The sequence below is a fragment of the Alosa alosa genome, chromosome 11 (genome assembly GCF_017589495.1).
Source record: "Alosa alosa isolate M-15738 ecotype Scorff River chromosome 11, AALO_Geno_1.1, whole genome shotgun sequence".
NCBI lineage: Eukaryota > Metazoa > Chordata > Actinopteri > Clupeiformes > Clupeidae > Alosa > Alosa alosa.
The window spans coordinates 19,663,629-19,683,628 of NC_063199.1; the positions used below are offsets into that span (position 1 = coordinate 19,663,629).

At 45.2% G+C, this 20,000-nt stretch overlaps 1 protein-coding gene across 1 annotated transcript in view; it reads right to left on the reverse strand.

Annotated features, from left to right (window-relative positions):
- LOC125303238 (A disintegrin and metalloproteinase with thrombospondin motifs 20-like) overlaps nucleotides 1-20,000 on the reverse strand; it is a 92,378-nt gene that overhangs the window by 48,477 nt on the left and 23,901 nt on the right. The window contains 5 exon segments of the mRNA XM_048256859.1: nucleotides 1,319-1,500; nucleotides 1,896-2,041; nucleotides 11,516-11,620; nucleotides 12,859-13,000; nucleotides 16,530-16,676. Coding sequence (XP_048112816.1) covers nucleotides 1,319-1,500; nucleotides 1,896-2,041; nucleotides 11,516-11,620; nucleotides 12,859-13,000; nucleotides 16,530-16,676 — 722 coding nt within the window.

Here is a 20,000-nt window from a genome sequence, read left to right on the forward strand (position 1 = left end):
CCAGGACAAAAACACCAAATTCTGCATAACATTTTCTCTCTGCAACAGTATATACATTTCCATCTTGCCAAGGTCAACAATTTTACCCCCTAAACCCCCACCCCACCGACAAAACAACACATGCATTCTGTTTCTTTCTCAGAAGCCTTTTCGTTGTCTTGACAGCAGTTTGGCTGGTGTGCCCTGTACCTCTGCTTGTATTATGTGTCTAGTGCGATAGCTTGCGGTAACTTCTCATGATGCTGGGGCTCGCCAATGCACGCCTTCGCTTTGCCAAAGTGCAATTTCATCCAGCTGTGCGAACAATCCCAATTACAAGCACACAAGCCCACGAGCTGGACTCGGTGTCTAAACAAACTGGCGGATGCCGCCACCGGTGACACACGGACAGACTACAAATGGATTTCTTAGGGCTGAATGGTCTGCTGCTCTGCCCACACCTCGATCTGTCAACACGCTGTGGACAAACCCGGAACGCGCATGTCACAGACTAACCCTCCAGACGGGACGACAGAGACTGGAGCTGGAGACAGGGAAAATAGAAAGGAAAGTGGAGTCGTCTTTGTTTTTCTATTTTGGTGGTGTGGGTGAATGGTCGAGGTGAAATCTAAACTTGAGTGGTGGTCTCTTTAAAATACATAAATTACAGCGCTCTGGAATAACAGTGTGACATGAGCAGACGAGCTGCAAGACCTCTGGCAAGATGTGTTTGTCAATGGAGCTGCAACCCAAATAAGTTTTCTTATTAGGATAATGTAATGCTCATTATAATGACCTATAATGAAGGTTATTCTGACACAGGTACAGTATTAGGTACTAGGAGTCTGAAGTACACTAAAGTCAGGGATCAGAGATGGCTCAAATTCTTGTAAAGAGGCAGGGAGGCTTTAGTGTGCAACAGCATGGATGTTACGTTTTCCTTGTCTGCTTTTCCTTGTGTGCCCTTCCAATAAAATGTGTATATTTCCTCCAGAGCTTCATGACAACTAATCAGGGGCCTTATGACAGGCCGACTGATTACATTAAGCCATTACGGCTTAGTAGTCACATTCAATTCACATCATTACTTTATAGGCATACAGGTCTCCAGTTTCATATCAGCAACATATGGCTCAGTTTTGATGACATTAACTCAAGTCAACTCGAGTCTTTACTTTAGGTCCTGAAATAGGAATGGTGATTATTTAACAGGGACTTAAACAATCCTCAGCTACAAAAGCACCGCTAATGTTATTTCACAGAATGTGAAAATATATTTTGAGCGCCGCATGGCATGTTAGTCTTGAACGAAAGCCAGGTTGGACTGTTGAGGACTTACTGCCGCTGTACTTGGGGACCCAGCGCACCGTGGGAGGTAGGCCGTTCATGTTGAAGTGACGGCCGTCGAAATGCGAGCACTGTTCCTCGCGAAAGTCCTTCCGACCCCGTGGGCATGGTACTGTGTTGCACGAGCGGAATTTCATACGCCGCCCCACGCAAAACTTCCCTCCGTTTCGGGGCCTGAAAAATATCAGCCATGTTTTTCCAGAGTGTTTGTAGTCAAAAACAAGAATGGCCGTTTGTGTTTTGTTGCATGCCTTTCTTTAATGAATGCCACTAATTAGACAATAACTCAAAGAAATCAACTCAAAAAACAACTTCAAGGTAATTAAGTTCTAACAGATTTGACACATTTTATTTCCAAATGACATGGCTGAGTGACTTGCCAAACTATGACAGAATTTAAGAGGGATGTCTCTTAAGCCACATAAACATAAACTTCAGACTAAATCAAAAAATCTTTTTTTTTTAATCCACAGTTCATACAGTGGTGTAGAGTAGTCTGTATTGTAGGCCTATGTAGGCCTATGAGAGGGACATCTGATGGAAGTACAGTAGTATATGCAGACACTTACTCAGGGCTGTTGCAGTCTCTGGCAGTGCTCTTGGTTCCTCCTCCACAGGTTCTGGAGCAGACACTGTAGGGCCCCCAGGGGCCCCACTCCCCGTCCACAGGCCTGATGTCCAGCTCACGATTCACACACATCCCATGCCTGCAGTGCTGTGCCATGAAACACACACACACACACACACACATACACACACACACACACACACACACACACACACACACACACACACACAAACACACACACACACACACACACACAGTACATGCGGTTAATTTAAAGACCACAGCTCCAAGAATCAACAGAAACCGAATACAGATACCCTGGTCCTGCTTTCAACCTGTATCCCAAAATCAACATCAACACTGTTGGCAGATTTAACTCAACCAGAGCTGGGAAACGTTGTCCCACTGTCTCTACTAATCCCCTGTTTATGTGTAAAAGTATATCCTGAAAGAAAACGGCAGTGATTCTAATCCCACCATATTATTTACGCTGAGGAATGCTTCCAGCCCGTCCAGCTGTGGTGTAGAGCGCGGGGGGACCGGTCAGTGGAGTGGCGAGGCGGGCGGGTGGGCGGCCGTGGGGTTTTGTGGCAGCGGTGTCAGTGAGAGGAACCAGAGACGGAGCTCCGTATGCTGTACACTTCCACGTTGTCAGCCTATATTACATCACGGACTGACCGCAGGGGCACGGCCAATAAAAATCTTCAAATGCGCTAGCACGGCTCTACCGTGAGCTAAGCCAGGTCTCCCCCCTGTGACATTCCTGCGCAGATGGTGCCACATGATCTGCACGTTCTCTCTCTCTCTCTCTCTCTCCCTCTCTCTCTCTCTCTCTCTCTCTCTGGTGCGGATCTCCGGGCGACGGTGGGGGCATTCATCACCTGGGAGTGCGTGTGTGTGTGTGTGTGTGTGTGTGGGGTGGGTAAGGGGTGTATGGGCAGAGAGGTCTGTGCCTGAGAGAGTGCTTGATGAGTGTGTCTGGTTCGATGTGGAGTTAGGGCCCCCCACACATGCTAAGCCGCCCCTTTGATTCGACACACTCTCATTTCCTCCCCAGCCCTCTCAGGTGAATGGAGCCGGGCCAGCAGCGTTGGAGCCTCGCTCTGAAGGTCCACGCGGAGGGAAACCACTGGCGGGGGCCAGAACGCTCCGGAAAAGCAGGCCTGGCAGTCTTCTCTTTGCTGTAACCAAATCCCGAATCCAACCCCTCCACTCCCAACCCCACCCCTCGCCGCCTCTTCCCTGATGCAGCCAGGCAGCTCTGCTTGATTGCGCCACGGTGCTGGGCCCTTTCAGCGAAGGAATGTGGGACAAACCGGCGTCTGTCTCGCTGCGGACCCCGACGCCCTGGCACACCGAGACGGAGTCGAGGGGAGGGGTAAGGGTGGCGCTGGTGTGTGTTTGGGGGTAAAGGGTGGCATGGTGATAAGGAAACCAAAGAGTCCAGATAAGAGCTGGAACAAGCCTTATTACAGAAGCTGCAGGAGCCTCTCAGCTCTCCGGCCACGGCAACGCTGGAGCAGTCAGCCATACCACAGAGCTGTCAGTCACACCACAGATCGGTCAGTCACACCACAGAGCGGTCAGTCACACCACATTGGAGCCACAGGGCGCCTGTCCATCAGCAACTCCCCAGCCACAGATGCCCAAGGTGGGGATGATATCACTACAGTTCCCCAGCTTGGCTCTGTCAACAGTGGGAGGGGTGACTGAGAGCATGAAATCTCAGCGGGTAACGGAACTTCACGCTGTAATGGATAATCACCGTCTCACAGCCATGCTACCATTTTAACCCCCTATGGCACTAAAAAAATATCTCCCTTCACATCATGATTAGACATCTAGAAATGTTATAGTTCCTGAGCAACAAGAGGCAAGACCAATGCAAGCATTCATTCATACAGGGCAGGCCTATAAAAGATCACTTAGGCTCTATAAAAGATCACTTAGTAACAAGCAAAACTTGTTACTAATAGCCACGGCTGTATATCTCATTACAGACATGCAATGTCATTATGCAGAGTTCATCCAGTTCAGTCGCTCTCTTGGTGGCAGCAGACTCCTCTGAAACTGAACATGCCACAGGGCTAAGATAATTATAGGGGCAGGTTTTATAGTACGAGACCCTGACAGGGGTTTCCATAATGATGGTAATAAACAAAGAGATATCTATCAAAGTCACCTTCCCATGTGAACATGTGCACTGGCCTCTGTGACAAGGCATTAAGGCGCAATAAAGTTCTTGACCTGAGGTAAACACCTGCACGAACCTACATTACACAATAGGGCTGGTGCAAATAATCAGGCCAGTTTAATACACTCCCAAAGAATAATGGAGTTGGCGTCCGATGTTCAATGGCGGACAGGTGTTAATAGCTTCAGGCTCCAACTAAACAAACACAAATGTGGCCGTCTTTGGGCTGAGGCATGAGTCATAGACAGCCCTTGCCCCCTTTTTTGTCCTTCTGCAGGACAATTCAAGAATTCAGTCTAAAAAACTCTTTCTTTCAATATCCAATTGCAATTATTTGTTAATGGTTTACATCAGAAAAAAACCTCTCTGCTGTCCTTACATTGCCAACATTATGAGCATGAGAATTCTCTAGCTCTACCTTTGCCCTCTAAACTCTCTCTCTCTCTCTCTCTCTCTCTCCCTCTCTCTATTTCTCTCTCTATTTCTCTCTCTATTTTGCTGTCTTTCTGTCTGTTTCTTTCACTGTCCCCGTCCAGTGTGTTTGTGGAACCATAGGATATCCTGGGGACCACCGGAGTGCTTCTCCTGAGGACCTGGGTACCTGTCAAACACAAGGCAGCGGCTGTCAGGCAGGGCCAAAGCCCTTGTAAGCCTCTAAGACATTCTACTCCCTGCTGGCATTTCATGTTTACAGCCTCTTTGTTTAACTTGAAAGGGTGATGTGGAGAAAAGGGTGGGGTGGGGGTTGGGTGGGGGTGGGGGGTAGGGCAGTGAAAAAACTAAAAGAGAGAGAATAGAGAGTGGTAAACGAGAAAGAAGAAAAAACACATCTGCCAAAAGCATGGGGTGTTTGCCCTGACTGTGAAGGCATATGGGCCTCCAGCTCCAGTCCAATTAGCCTTCTCAAGGGTGCACAAATACAGCTTTGGAAATACGCTGCCTTGACAACTCCTGAGCTAAGCTCTCACAAGAGGGCCCTTTCGCCTCCACAGAGATTGTCAAGATTTGCCTTTAATTGAGAGTGCCGTGAGATATTTGCGGTGCCTTATGAGACAAACATGCCCAGCTGTTGCTATCATGTGTTTTCAATTAGGGATTTTCACACATATGTGGTTGTGCACACACACAAAGGGACAAACAGACACATCTCTCAAAGGACGTGCCCACAGCACACACAGAAACATTGTCATGTCCGAAACAATGTTAGCCCTGCAATCGGTCGGGATGTGGTGTCAATGGTGGGATGTGTACCGCGTGGCAATTCAGACAAAAACAAGGAAGAAAGATAGAAACAGTTCGCATCTGCACTCAGTGGTTCTTATTGGCTGATCTCTACCCTGTAATTGTTAGGAAGTGTCTGTTGGGGGAAAAAAAAGTTTCTTCAAAAAAAAAAGGAAGAAAGGAGAAAAACCATACATCAACTTAGACCGGGAATGAGAGGGCTCGCGGCTTGATTTAAAAAGCACCCAGTCTCTCATTTGAACTAAACGCAAAAGGTTTTTCCAAGAGCCGTCACCTTTCATGTTCGCCCTCTCACCCAGGGTTGAAGTTCACTGTCCACAGCAGGGACTCATTTGAATGCTGTCCCAGGCAGCCAACTATGACATCCATCTCTCACACAACAACTCTCTCTTCGTACCACCAGGATACCAACTGAGGTATGATTGTCTCAGTGGGTGTGTTCGAAACGGGTAAAGTTGCTGCGTTTTAAGATATCTAACTGGGGAGCAAGGTAGCAAGTGCGGTTTGAAAACGAAAAAACTAATTCTGCTGCCTTTTAAGATATCTTAGAATTCCCAAATAACGGTCATTTTTGGAGGCAGCATCGATGCACACTTCATGCTCCCTCCTACCCATAATCCCTTGCGGCAACTTCTGAAACAGCTGTGAAAGGTAAACAAACATGGCGGATGACATCGGTAATGGCTGCTTAATCTGTTTAAAATGTCATTTGTGTGATCTTATTTTGCTTAGATTTGTAGATTAGAGATGAGAAATAAACAATTTACTATCTGATTATGCCATTGTTGTAACCAGTAATAGCGTCTGGTCTGATATATCTGCCGGCCGTAAAACTAATTTATACCGTTAGCCTGCTAGCTTACGTAAGCTTATTTAGTTTAACATCAGGCCTTTGCTAACGTCATACCGTAGTGTTAACCAAAGATTCTAGAGTGCTACGCTCATTTTTAAAAGATGCATTTAATCCAAAGTCATGTCTAGTGAGACAGCCCTCTACGTAGGGAGGGAGGCAGCAGGCAGCTGTCTCCCGTTTCGAACACACCCAGTGTATCACTGATCCATTATGACAATCCAGCACAGTGGTCCCCAAACTTTTTCTTCCGAGGGCCAGCTCACTATGCCTGGCTCTAAGAGAGGGCCAGAGACTCGGAGTATATCAGTAACCATAAATAGCTTAGCGCTGTGAACAAAGGCAGTCTACCTTAGTTGAATATTCCATTACATTTAATCTATAGGCTATTGCAATTTAATACCATTGTTATCTGTGTTTATGTTGCCATCATGCCATATCAGTGTAAAATGTAGCTCAAATGAAATAATACTAATAATAGCATTCTCAAAACTATAAGCAGGAGTCCCAAAAGTATATTTTGAACTCTGAACTTTGCATACACAGCTCAAGTTGTGAACAAGCAATATCCTACAAATTTATATAATAATACAATTTAAAAATTTAATAATTTTAATAATTTAAAGTTCTCAAACTATGAGTTTTATGAAGTGGTGGCAGAAACATCTGAAATGACCACCATTCTAACTTTCACTCACCTAATGAGAACTTTGTGAACTCTGTATAAACATTTGAACGAGTGAATAAAAAATATAAATAATTATACCAGAAAGTTCCAGAATTATGACTTGAATAGAAGTTAGTTAGTTATTAACAATTAATTGATAAATTTTTAGAATACTTTGAGCACTGATGCAGTCAGCAGAGCCCTCTTACATTGATTGCAGGTAGACCTACATTTCATTCCGTTTTCGATGGCAAACGCGAAACAGCGCCAAAACAACCACCAGTGGACAAAAATAGTATTACATGTGTACTGTTAAGACCCGCCATAGAGAATGAATGGGGGAAATTACGGAGGTTATAGTTTGACGATGTCGTACTCCCGTGCGGGCCGGATCCTATATACCACGGACATGTTTTGGGGGGCCACCTAAAATGAGGTGGCGGGCCGTAGTTTGGGGACCACTGATCCAGCACATCTTCACAGTTCAGAAGATGCCTGTGACTGTTAAAGATGTTCAAAGAATGTGAGCTAACAATATGTTGGAAAATAACTGTACTACAGTACATCAATATCTAGGTAAGCTCATCTGACTTATTACTGAAGACCAGTGATATACGGTAATACATTTTTCCAGGGTTGGAATGGTCTCATTTCCTTGCCTGTCAATATTGTAGCAAATGAGAGACAGACACCAGAGGTAAAAGTCTGTCAGAGGTGTTGGTGAATGGCCCAACTGAGGTAGTAAAACCAGTCATTTGGGGTTAATAACAGCCCTGTGCTTAAAATGTGCAGATGAAGAGACTGTGTCAACTGCCTGTTGCATCATCCCCTTTGCAAGAGTTTGACTCTGCGAGAGCAAGACCTGACAACTGCCTTACATATGTGTCAGGGAACACATTTGTGATATAGCATTTTTTTATCTTATCTTAAAGAAGTGTGTGTGTGTGTGTGTGTGTGTGTGTGTGTGTGTGTGTGTGTGTGTGTGTGTGTGTGTGTGTGTGTGTGTGTGTGTGTGTGTGTTTAGTCCTTGTATGACTGACTGGTTAATAATCGTCTCTATTTTATTTGCCAGAGCATGTTTGTGAACGTGCAGGAATTTATCACATCAGCATGCAATAGATATTAATTAAATTATAATTACCGATGATGAATAATTACAGTACTGGTAAACACATTCATCTGTTTCCATTCTATCAGTCAATAACAGGCAGCCAATACAAATTCTCTGTTTCGTTCATGTCTTAAAAAACTGAATGAAAAGGCATTTTTCCCTTGAACCTTAAAGCCTTCTTGCCTGGATTACTTGGCAGGAGTAGGGGCATAGTGACCAAAACAACATTTCATTTGTTAAATCAAATCCAAAAAGCCTGTTACTGGGGCAGCCCGCTGGAAAGGCGGAGAGATTAGCTAAGGGGTGACATCGATACAAGCCGGCAGAGGCTGCAGTGGAGCACACGGGTAGGTGGAGCTGCCAGAAAGGCCGGCCAAGGCAGCGAGCACAGGCCAGCAAATTCTATTCCGCCAGGCTGTTCAAGACTTCATTATCTCCCTCTAATTGTCTGAGACGAGGGCAGGTTGCTCCGATTCAAAAAAGTTTCACTGGGTAGAGGACTTCGACAGAGCACAATGCCCCTCTTTCATCGTCACTTTTCCCCCCTCCGAGTCAGTCGTGTTCTGTCAATTTCACACGTGGAAATACACAGGCAGGAACCACAAAATTACATATCGAGACTGCAACTTTTCACCCATTTACCAACAAAGAGAGGGGAAAAAAAACGTTGAGACCTGTTAACGTTAGTTTTCAGAGGCTGTGGTTGGCAGCTGCTCAAAGATAAGACAGGAAAACATGAGGAGAGAGAGACTGCCCTTGATTCTCACACCGATGCCAAGAAGAAAGGCCGGGCTAACAGGGCTTTGGAAGTGACCACATCACTCACAGCTCTCCTCACCCCATGCAATGACCCATTCAGGCGGGGTAGCGGGGCAGGAATACCGGGCCAGGGCTCTCTTCAAAGGAGCCTGTGGCAGCTGAGCAGGCAGGGCTTTAGTGGATGACAGGGTCCGGACTGGGCACGCTCAGTGCCTCTGAAGGAGGGCCTGCTTTTGAAGAGCGGAGAGGGAGGAGTTAGAAAAGGGGCTACAAGGAGGAGGAGGAGGAGGAGGAGGTGTGGGAGAGGGGTGGTATTTATAGACAAGTGATGGGATGCCCTTGTTAGTGCACGGCCCACTGGTGCAGATGACAGACAGGCCGCCTGGGTCATGTGACCACATTACTCACTCCAGCAACCCAGCACAGGGGAGGGAGGCAAAGGAGACAGCATGAGGGGGGAAACAGAGAGAGAGAGAGAGAGAGAGAGAGAGAGAGAGAGAGAAAAGAGACGGAGAAATGCAATGGTGGAAAGAAAAAAAAGTAAGAGAAAACGGTAGGATAAGCAAGATTACACAGAGACACAGTGTGAGAGACACAGTCAGAGAAGATTAGAGGGGGGAAAGTACCAGGAAAAATGTGAGACGTCAGCCTCTGAACTATCCTAAGATACCACACATGCCCAGTGACCTAAGCCTGATCCATTTAATGATGTCCATTAAAATAATTTCCTCTGAGATAAGATTAAACATCCCCACGGAGGTCATTGGCTAATAGGAGTCCTCCAGGGTTTCCTAGAATGCACCTCGGCAGTCAGCAAATATTTACGAGATGTTTCACTTTTTTCTACGTAATGATTTGAAATGACATTATCTGGGCCGTGGATAATGATAGACTGGGGAAATAATGAGCCCTTGCATGTCCTAAAGACATGTTAACCAGAGACTAATAGCAGACTTTACAAATCTCATACCTCCACCCAGATAAGACGATTAGGACACAATAGTGCTGGCATATTAAAAGAAGAGGAGATGGGGAGGAAGAGAGAGAGACAGAGAGAGAGAGAGAAGAGAGAGAGAGAGAGAGAGAGAGAGAGAGAGAGAGAGAGTGTGTGTGTGTGTGTCTGTGTGTGTTGAGGTATGTCTCATATTGTGAATAAATAGAAAACAAAGGAGGAGGGTGGAATAATTAAGTGGTAAACTTGAAGTGAAGATTGAGAGTGAGAGAGGAAGGGAAGGAGGGAGGGAGGGAGAGGGAGGGAGAGAAAGACTCAAGGTTCTTTTGACACTCTATGAACACAAACGCTATTCATTTGAGAGGGCCCACAGTAGGCATCTCCATATTAAAGCAGCTCTCAGAGGGAGCCCTTCTCCACATGAAAGTGCCCTCCTCTGGCAGGTGAGCGGCGACTGAGAGCCCCCTCTCTTTCAACTCCTTCCACTTCAAAGAGTCACCAGTGGAGATGACACCAAAACCCTCTGCACCAAAAACAAAGGTGCATGGGTCAGAAGGAAGGTGGAGAAAACGACCACCTTTGTGCAGTCATTTTGTTTAAGCATTCCAGGAGACAGGCAAAACAACATGGTGGCAGCCTTTTTAATGAGCAGCTCCTTTGAGTAATGCTACAGAGTGTTTTCTTTTCATCACAGCGTTTTCCTTTGCAAGTTTGCAAGTAGAGGAACCAAATGTAGAAAAGTTGGCAACAATTGAGAGTTTAATTATTGAATACCTGAATCTATGATTAACAGTTCCCTGCAAACTGGATGGCCATGTTTCCCCTAAAAGATGATCAAAATGCCATGAAAGACTTCATGCTTCTATGCATTTCATTAGCTGAGCTCCACTCCCATGGTGACACCATTTGCTCCAAACATAACGTTCCCACGACACAAACCCAGTCGTCTACCCACGGTTAATAAGACAACTCCAACCCCACAACAGTGGCCGCACAGTTGTTTTGCTTGGATTAAGATGCCCACTACTCCACTTAATGTCTTTCTCCAGTCAAGTGTGCTAATTAGTACCCTGGCCTGCACATGGCATGATGCTGGGTTCGCATTTTTGAAGTTCCCTTGATTGCCTCCTGTAGAGAAAGGGTTAAGTCCAAAGAGAAGGAGCAGGATCCCCCACTACCCATCCACCCCACTGCTCTCCTTCCCCTGCCATCTCTGAATCAGTGCTGGGGCGTCTTTTGTGTCCGGGCTAGGCTCAGCCTCAGGCTCCATTACTCCCTGACCAGTGACCCACTCAGCCACATTTTAAAGAGGTTCGGGGGTCATGGGTTCAGGACAAGGTGACTCGACTGTGAACGGCGGGCGGCTTCCCCTTTCAAAGGAGCCGATCCTTCACCTCCAGCCTGCCGTTCTAAACACCACCCGGCCCGCCTCGCTTGCACCTCCCGCTCTTTCGGTGTCAATCCCAATACACTAAGCAACGCTAATTAGCATAGCATCCCATAGGTGAAAGCAAGCAGCAAATGGGATTGGAAGCTCTTGAGTGCTAATGCTACAGTTCATTCAGACAGGCAAACTTGTTTTCCCTTATTTTGGTTGAAAAAAAGTTAACCAGTCTCCTGACAACAACATTTGGAAACACAGTTTTGATGATTTTGTAATAAAAAAGTGTGGTATGTCTGCAAATTGCCAAAACAAAGGTGCCAGTTCAGTGAGCATCCTCTGAATTTCGAAATGTACAATTATTCATTTGGCATGTTGTGTTCATCCAAAGTTTTGAATGCAACTAAAAATGCCATTTTCTTGTGTATTCCAAACTCTTCTGAGGCTTAATTTGTGTTGTCCTACCATGCCATGTCCACATTCGGTCCCGTCCGCCAGCGGCATGTGTTGCGTTCGACAGCCTTTATGGTCTCCCTCCGCACTCGTGCACCACAGCCGCTTGCATGGTTTCTGGAGAGAAAAAAATATATCAAATTAATTAAAAATGAATAAAGTAATTCACAACATTGAAAATATACCTTATTATTTTTACACCATACTATTTTAACTCCTTAGTATTAATGACCGGGACAACAATTAACTACAAAGGGAGGAATTGAGCAAACCACAGCTACAAGTCAAATAACCTAACCCATAAATTATTGTGTTTTTTAAAACACCAAAGTGACTCCCAAGTAGGATAATCTGACTTGAGTGGACATAAACAGGCCATGACAATGTAGGTCAAAGGACCTGTCAGTTACAATGTAAGGTCACGTGAAGAGTGTTGGAACTGCTGGTGACAGCATCACATCAAAGAACATTTGGCTTATTGGAATGTGCTCAATTCAAGACTTGTCACCTCGTTCGTTAGGCACCAATGGAATTTAAAATATTTCAGTCACAGACATAGGCATTGGGCCAAGGGACGATTTCATGTATTTGAACGATCTCTGTGAAGGGATGACCCTTTTTTATCATTAAGCAGCTGACGCTTTTACCCAAAGTGACCTACAACAATCGAGGTCATGTTAGTGCAGCAATAAGTACTACTTACATAGAATAGAATAAAAGTTCAAGCAAAGTAAAGGAAGGATTTTGTTGTACTGTATATAGAAATGTTTTTGTATATAACATTTACAGTTGTCATCAAACATTAACATTTTGAAGTCAAAAGTTTTCATCAGTGGCAGTCCTAACTTGGTCGGCTGGCCATATTGCCCATATGAGGATCCACCACTGGTCCATATTACTTTTCCTGGTAAATAAAGCAAGCAGCTATGTTTGTTTTGTCATTATAATCCAATAGCGTTTTTGGAAAAATGCTGGAGTAGCCTACGTCCTGCCCCACAACACTGTTTAAATGAAGGACACTATAATCAGACCTAATGTAGCCTAAAATATGTTGAATATGTTTATTTTCACATGTTTTTTATAGAATAGCTCATTTGCATTTTGTACAGTATAGTCCAATTGATGACTCATGTCAAAGAACTACATACAGTGTAATTTAATAAGAGCTAACTATAAACATAACTGTAACTCCAGAAATGCTTGTGTAATAATTTTTACAATAAAATCTTTTGAACAAGTGTTTGACACAGTAGGCACATGACAAGTAATTTGTCCAACACATGGGTTATTAAATGAAGAATCCACTGTGAGGTTGACCTCTCCTCGAAAGTTGGCTGAGCAGAGCTGCGGCTTACCATAAAGGGGCAAACTCTGGATCCTGATCCAAACATGAGCTCACACTGTCGATTGGCATCATAGAGCTGGCCTGGGAGCTGGGTGGGGAGGTTGTATGTTCTGCCAACAGGCTCATCCAGCAGACATTCCCCATAGCCAGTGCTGTCCACATGCAACAGAAGTGAATGAAAATGAGTCCACAAAAGCACCTACAGACAGCCACACTCCCAACAGGCTATGCTGTATGTTTGCCAACATACTGCCCAAACGCTGGCTTTGCAAAAATAAAGAGTGAATTAAAACATGAGTATGAATTGGACTGAATGAATCATATTTACATATTTATTTACATATCATATTTACTTCTTACTTAGTCTACTAATGCAGCCACAAGATGGCCCACAAGATGTTAGCAGAGTCGTGCCTGATTTAATAATCTGCTCTAACTGTACAGCACCACTTCAGCTGCTCAATACATTGGCCAAAGGCATCATAATATGGTGTTTACATATTATAATGCCCGATGTGGGTGGTCTCCACTGGTACCTTTAGATCGGCAAACTAAACTGCTTAATGCTTTTGCCACACAGAGCAAACCGAAATGCACATCAACCTGGACACGAGCAGCTGTGTTGAAGGTAAGTTTCTCAAAGTGACAGCTTTCATTGCACTGAGCAAAATGGGGGGATTAAGAATCTCAGTGACTCTGCCAAAATGATTGAGTTCATAACATCTATCAAACAAATAATATCCTCTTCCTTCTGACAGATTGTGGCTTTACCACACCCCACCTCACAAAGGAGCAGCTGTAAGAAACAAATTGATCACCAAGATGGACTGAGCCACCTGTCTTAGACCGACTCAAAAAGTCTTTTGAGAACAGAAGAGGCTTCACCAAGCAACTATTCTCCTTTGTTGACTTAGCAGAGCCACTAAGGAAATGAGGGACACAATGGTGCCTGGTTGATGTGTAATTATGTGACATGTTAGCACTTCTTTTTGCAATGTGTCTGCACACAGAGGCTAACCACCTGTTTTATACACAACAAGTAGGTTTTGCCAGTCTGATAATTACACTGGCTTATCATCAGCAAGTGTCGTGGTTTTCTTTCATTATGTCAGACCCTGGAAGAAACCTTTGTTTCGGGGGTGCTTTGGGAATTACTTTATCTAACAATGAGAAGAAGCAGACAGACGATGAAAGCTGTTAGAACAAAAGAGTTGTGGAGGGGAAGGGAGCGGAGAACCTGGTTCTATATGGAGGCAGCTTTCAGCGGATTGTCAGAGTCTCATCAGCGCTACAGAATCTTGGCGGTGTAATATTAAAACCAAGACAACCACAATGAAGGATCACTGGGGCTTTTCTGAACCCACCCTGTGTACAGCAAATCAACATTGGCCAAAACAGTCTACCCGCAACACCCCTCTGGCACAGAGGCAAGGCCTGCACCTGGTAATCTTTGAGAAGAATTCCGTAATGTCAATTTATCTAGGAATGCAAGCTTAAGTTATCATTGCATGTTTGTCATAAGCAGCTATACTGTACTTCATTCAAGATGGTGCAGAGGATGTTCTCATTACCCTAACTCTCATGAGAACGTATGCAGCGTGAATGACTGTATGTAAAAATGCAAATTTTTGAGGGTGATGTGGCTCCACTTAAATTACATTACAGTCACAATTTTATCATCTATGTTTATCTCACTACCGTATCCCCTTCCAATAAGTCTAATATTACATTTCACCCTTTCTGTGGGTTGTAAGGCCCCTCTACCATATTATAATAAAAATTATTGAAGAAATAATCAAGAAAATCTTTTTTGTCAAGAAGGCATGTGTAGAGGCCTCTGCAATAGCTTTTGTGGTTGGTTTAATTCTCTGAGCATGCTCCCAGCTGTGCAGCAAACATTGCAGTGGAAAATTATAGGCCTTTGCCAGAAATTATTATGTGGTTTCAATACAAGTGCACACATCAATTAGTGGCTTGCAATTCGCAAGGACTGAATTTTTAGCTTTCAACAAGTCTGTAGCTTAAATTCACAGGCAAATAGCCCAAAAGATAATTACTACTGCTTTTATTTTAAGGCAAGCTAATTGGTTAACAATAGCAACGTAAATAAGCACCTTTCATTTGGAGAAGCCAAGGTATCCATCAAACATACAATACAGAATAATGGCATTCTTAACTCATGAGGGGGTTGGGTGCAGGAGTTGGAGAAGGAGAAGAAGGAGGGTGCGCCTTAATCTTCTTTTCTTTGGGAGGGCTGAAAATAGTTAAGGGCCCTCGAGACAGAATGGGCAGTCAAAACACAGATGCACTTGACCACGTAACCTCCTGGGAAGTGAAGTTTTGATCAATGCTTTGCATTGTTTCTTAGACCAACCTCTGAAGCAAGGGCCTAGATCTCAAGGGGTCTTTCTTACCCATGGTGAGCAGCACTGAACCCTAAGCTCCCCTACAGTCACTGTGTAAACATATTGGCATTATCAAGCAAATTGTAGTTTCCCCTCAAGATCACTCCAGAAGTCACAGTCCTTTTCACAGTATTGACTCATTCTTTTTCTGACACTCTTATGCTTCATATGGAAATTTCTGTTTAACATTTTCAATGAGAAGTGTCTTTTCTCAATTCTTTTCTTTTTTTTTTTTTCCCTTCTGTATTTTTGTTCTTCCCACCACTCGAGTTGGGCTTTTTCTGGATGGAAAGTTTGGAAACTATGCATCGCCACCGTTGCAACCTTAAAGGCTGTGCAAGGCGTTCGTGGCGAGCACTACCCACAACGCAACTCATCAACAAGGCAGCCTTTTGTGAGGGCGCACAATCGACAAAAGCCGGCCGGGGGGAGAGATCAAAGGGTCACGTCCAGGGGAAAATGTAATTATAACTGACATTTCCCATCTTAAAGAGAAACCCTTCAGAGACAGGACTGGTGGTCACTGCTCCACTACAGAGGAAGGAGAAGGGATAGGGGGTTGGGGGGTTGGTGGAATGGGAGCCCTGAATGAGTCCTTGGCCTTGGTTACCGTTTCCGAGGGGCAAAGCACGCGAACGACTAAATGACTGTTTGTCCAGCATCTCAAGAGTCACTCGGGCCGAGTGGGGAGACAGCGAGGAGCAAGGGGAAAATCAATCAAGAAGTCAGAAAGAGGAAAGACCCCCACATTCCGCCCCTCCCCATTTTTAAGACAGGAAACAAAATTGGCCATAATAACAAGCCCAACACTGTTTATGTTCAATAATTAAGTCTGATAATAGCTTCCTGTGGCACTGCTGAGAGATAGGTGGCTTGTTGCACCAGGTCAGTCCCATAAGCCTGCTGTCAAGGTACACAAACACTTCAATTACACTGAGTGACAAGGGTACTGAATGGATGGCATTTGGAGTTTGGTGTAGACTCCTGCAGAGTAACATGGTCATATCTGAAGTTTGTATGGAGAGTTTGAGTAGAGAATGTCTGATGACTGAGTAAAAGGAGCCCCTGGTGAACTGCCATAAAAAAGCCAAGAATAGTGTGCAAACTAAAGATACCTCATGAACAATGAACAACAGATTTTGAACATCGAGCTACAAGCATGTTATCTGTTACTTTTACTACTCAGCGGTTTACACATTCACATCTGGACCTGGCTCCTTCAGAAAAGCAAACTAGTGATATGAGGGTGACTGAAGCATGGGACAGGGGTACCTACTCCAGAAACTCTGTGATGTACTTGCGGCTGCATTTGGACCAGGACCACGGGCTGGTGTCATAGTTCAGCACTGGCGCCATGACGTGGTACTGGTTCTTTATGCCCGCCTCAATGCATTTTGGGTAGTCGTCGTGGGGCATGTTGAAGCTGTGAGACAACAGAGGAACAGAAACACACTATTATTGAACAAAGCTGCTGCTAAAAGGTTCTGGACTTGGCCCAGAGGATTAGTGTCAAAAGATTTACAATCAGTGCCAGTGGAGAAGGGGGTCACCCTAAAACCCTCTGGAGAAGCAGCTAGAGCAAGTCTACTGTATGCTCCGACTGGTCCACATGGTTTGAAATGTACCTGTGGTTTTCAAATAAAAGGGCACCTGGCTACGAAAGTATGGTACATGCTTTTGAGATCTGTGAATCAAAACAGCCCCAGCCAGCAGTGACAATCCTAATCACCTTCACTGCTACCTCTGTTTCACCTTTAGACAATTGTTCTGGCCTTTGTAGAGAAGCAAAAAGCCCCATCGCATGAAAATCTATTGGCAAAATGACAAGCTCTTAAAATCCCTTTATATATACGCCCACATTCATCCATATGGATTCAGGCATTCCAATACCCTAGGGTCTCTGACCAAAAGCTTCATTACTGATCGTGGAAGAACTTGCACGAATGCAATGAATCCTTTCCCGACGCAAAGGGAATGAATGATTCGAGTATATTAAAAAGCCCCAAGAACCAAAGCGTTTGATGTCAGAATTAGCAGCGGATGTCCCTCATCTATAAGCATCTCAGCTGTGGTGCGGCCCAGGGCCGAGTGTGCACACAGCTGGCTAATGTTTATTGCTGCATGCTGGGCTCCGGCTTGGCTCTTCCCTTCTTTCTCTAACACGCTATCTCTTGCTTTGTTACTCTCTGTCTCTGTCTCTCTGTCTCTCTCTCTCTCTCTGACACACACACACACACACACACACACTCACGCATACAGACACAGATAAATGTGCACATACATTCATGCATGCACAGTGTCTGACCCAAGCTCTGAGCCTGGTGTGAGCCCCTTGGTTCTAGCAACAGGGGGCTAAGTTGGGCCAGAGAGTGGGGGAACGTCAAGAGGCCTCCATATGACTCCTGTTCTACAGCACCATCGCCTCACAGCCTATTCAGATAGTGGGCATACACACTCATGCTGCAAATCAGAGGAGCCACATGTCCAGTTGAATAAACCCTTATGCGCGTTTCTTTGCGTAAACGCAAAATTGTCAAAGTAACTGTAGCTCACGTATAACATCACCTTATCTAAGAACAATGCGTATCGCTTCCATGGCTGGACGGTGAGATGTCATTGTCGTACATTTGCTTTTACCCCATAAGTAAAACACCTTGCTGCTTTCTCAGAAATCTTCCCTCCATTTTAGCAATTCTCCGCACAGAGTGGGTCTCTAATATGTTCTTTGATCTCCACGGCCCAGTGCGCGGTCTGGGAACTCCCCGCCGGCGCTTTTGTTCTCCGCACAGCGGGTCAGTAGGGAGAGGGAGCGCTGAATGGCATCTACTGTATGGGACGGGTCCAGAACTGAGACGCACTTACAGAGTTCCGGCCCAGCGAAGCAGAACTCAGCCGAGCCAGCACATCCTCCACGACACTTCACGACTTTCCGTTGACGTTGTGAACACACTGCACATTCTTGCTTCCTCTGCCTTTAAGTATCATGTATCAACGTAACAAAGATGACTAGCATATGCCGACAACATCTGAGACACTTTAACACGGAGGGAAAAAGCCCTTTTCCATCTTGTAATGTCCCATAAATAAAACTCGTAAATTTTCTAAAGTGTTCTCTTTGCAGTGACCTCCTGGCGTCACGAGTGCTGCAGATCCAGATAGCTACCACATAAATAATATGTCCACCCTACAATGGTAGTCCGATCTAACAGAGTCTCCAGTGACTGGGCAATGTTACACTGGAGCATGGCGAAACACTTGACCGACTCCACCGAGACAGGCCCACTGGGGAAGAAACGAGACATGGCCTCTGATTGATGTGGACATCAGAATGGGATTACGGAGCTGCGATTGTGAATTATCACACTGCAAAATCAAATCCATCTTTCACCTCAGAATGACTTCATTCCTTCACGAGCCAGCAAGGGCCATGTGCTCCAAGGGAATGGCCGGCAAAGAGTTTTCAGAGGATTTACGGCGCACTTAAAAGCTGGCCTGCCTAATATTAAAGGCTCTAATGTCTTATCGAAGTGTCAGAACTCTTTTGGATGATCTAAGATGTGAAACATACAGCACACTCGGGCATGCTCGGGAAGACGGTTAAGTTCAGAGCCACTAACCTTTAAATTGCTCAGCATCATCTCACCACATGCTGAAATGTAATGCTTGACAGTACCTGAGATGTGATATGACACAAGGGGACCCCTACCTGTTCAACAACTTCACATAACTCTTAAAACAAGCAGATGGATCGAATTCTGATGCTGACCGTTAAAAAAGGAAGGGAGAGGCAAAATCTAAATGACTTTTATGTAGTGACCTCAGCTGAAATACCGCAACACACATCACCGAGGCATGCTTGCACTTCTGCAATTCCACAGAGGGCCCACTTGCATGGGGCATAATGCACTGGTCACCCCGAGGGGGTGGAAAATTGCTGTCATTCTTCCGCCATGGCTAACACTGCTCCCATTTACTAGGCCGAGCACCACTGGCCACAGCAGCACAGAGCGTGACACCGCCCGTCCCCTACTCAGCGTGACCGAGGGATAAAGAATTCCACCCTCCCATTGCGAGGCGACGGGCTGTCAAAGCTAATGTTTGGAACTGGAGCGGGACTTATGAAAGATTGGCTCATGTGTTTATGCGTTCGGTCATCTGTCCACAGAGCAGCCTTTGACAGGGAGGCCGCTGTCACATCCACACGTGCAGCGACTCCAGGCTGTTTTGGAAACAGCCCCGAATGGAAGGTGGTGTTATCACAACAGTTATTACGCGGTAATTATACAGTATGCGATGGCTGCCCGACCCCCACCTCTTGTAATGTATGCATGTCACTTCTGATGTCCTCCCTAAAGCCGTCTGCAAGAATAAGCGTGTTGCTGACACTCCCTTCCACAATGATGTCACGCCACGCACAGCTAGAACCTTTGTGTGATTCCTTTCTTCACATGTGGCAGAACAAAGAGGGGGGGGGGATTAGGCGTTTACGCTGTCATCTGGTAGGTGGGACCCTCTCCAGGGCATATCAAAATGCTTCATCTTAAGTCATGCCTTCGAGATGTGGTCAGCTGTGTGTGTGTAGTTTGTACATGAAAGCGTTTTCCTTGATTTTTTTCTTAACTGTCTATCTTTCCTGCCATTGTCTGGGAAACCTTCCATTGTAGGGAAAGTTTTTTTTTACATTCTTTTGAAAGTTGGCAATTTTCTGCCAGGGTTTCTTTTATCTGTTCTAGCCCACTTGTTTATT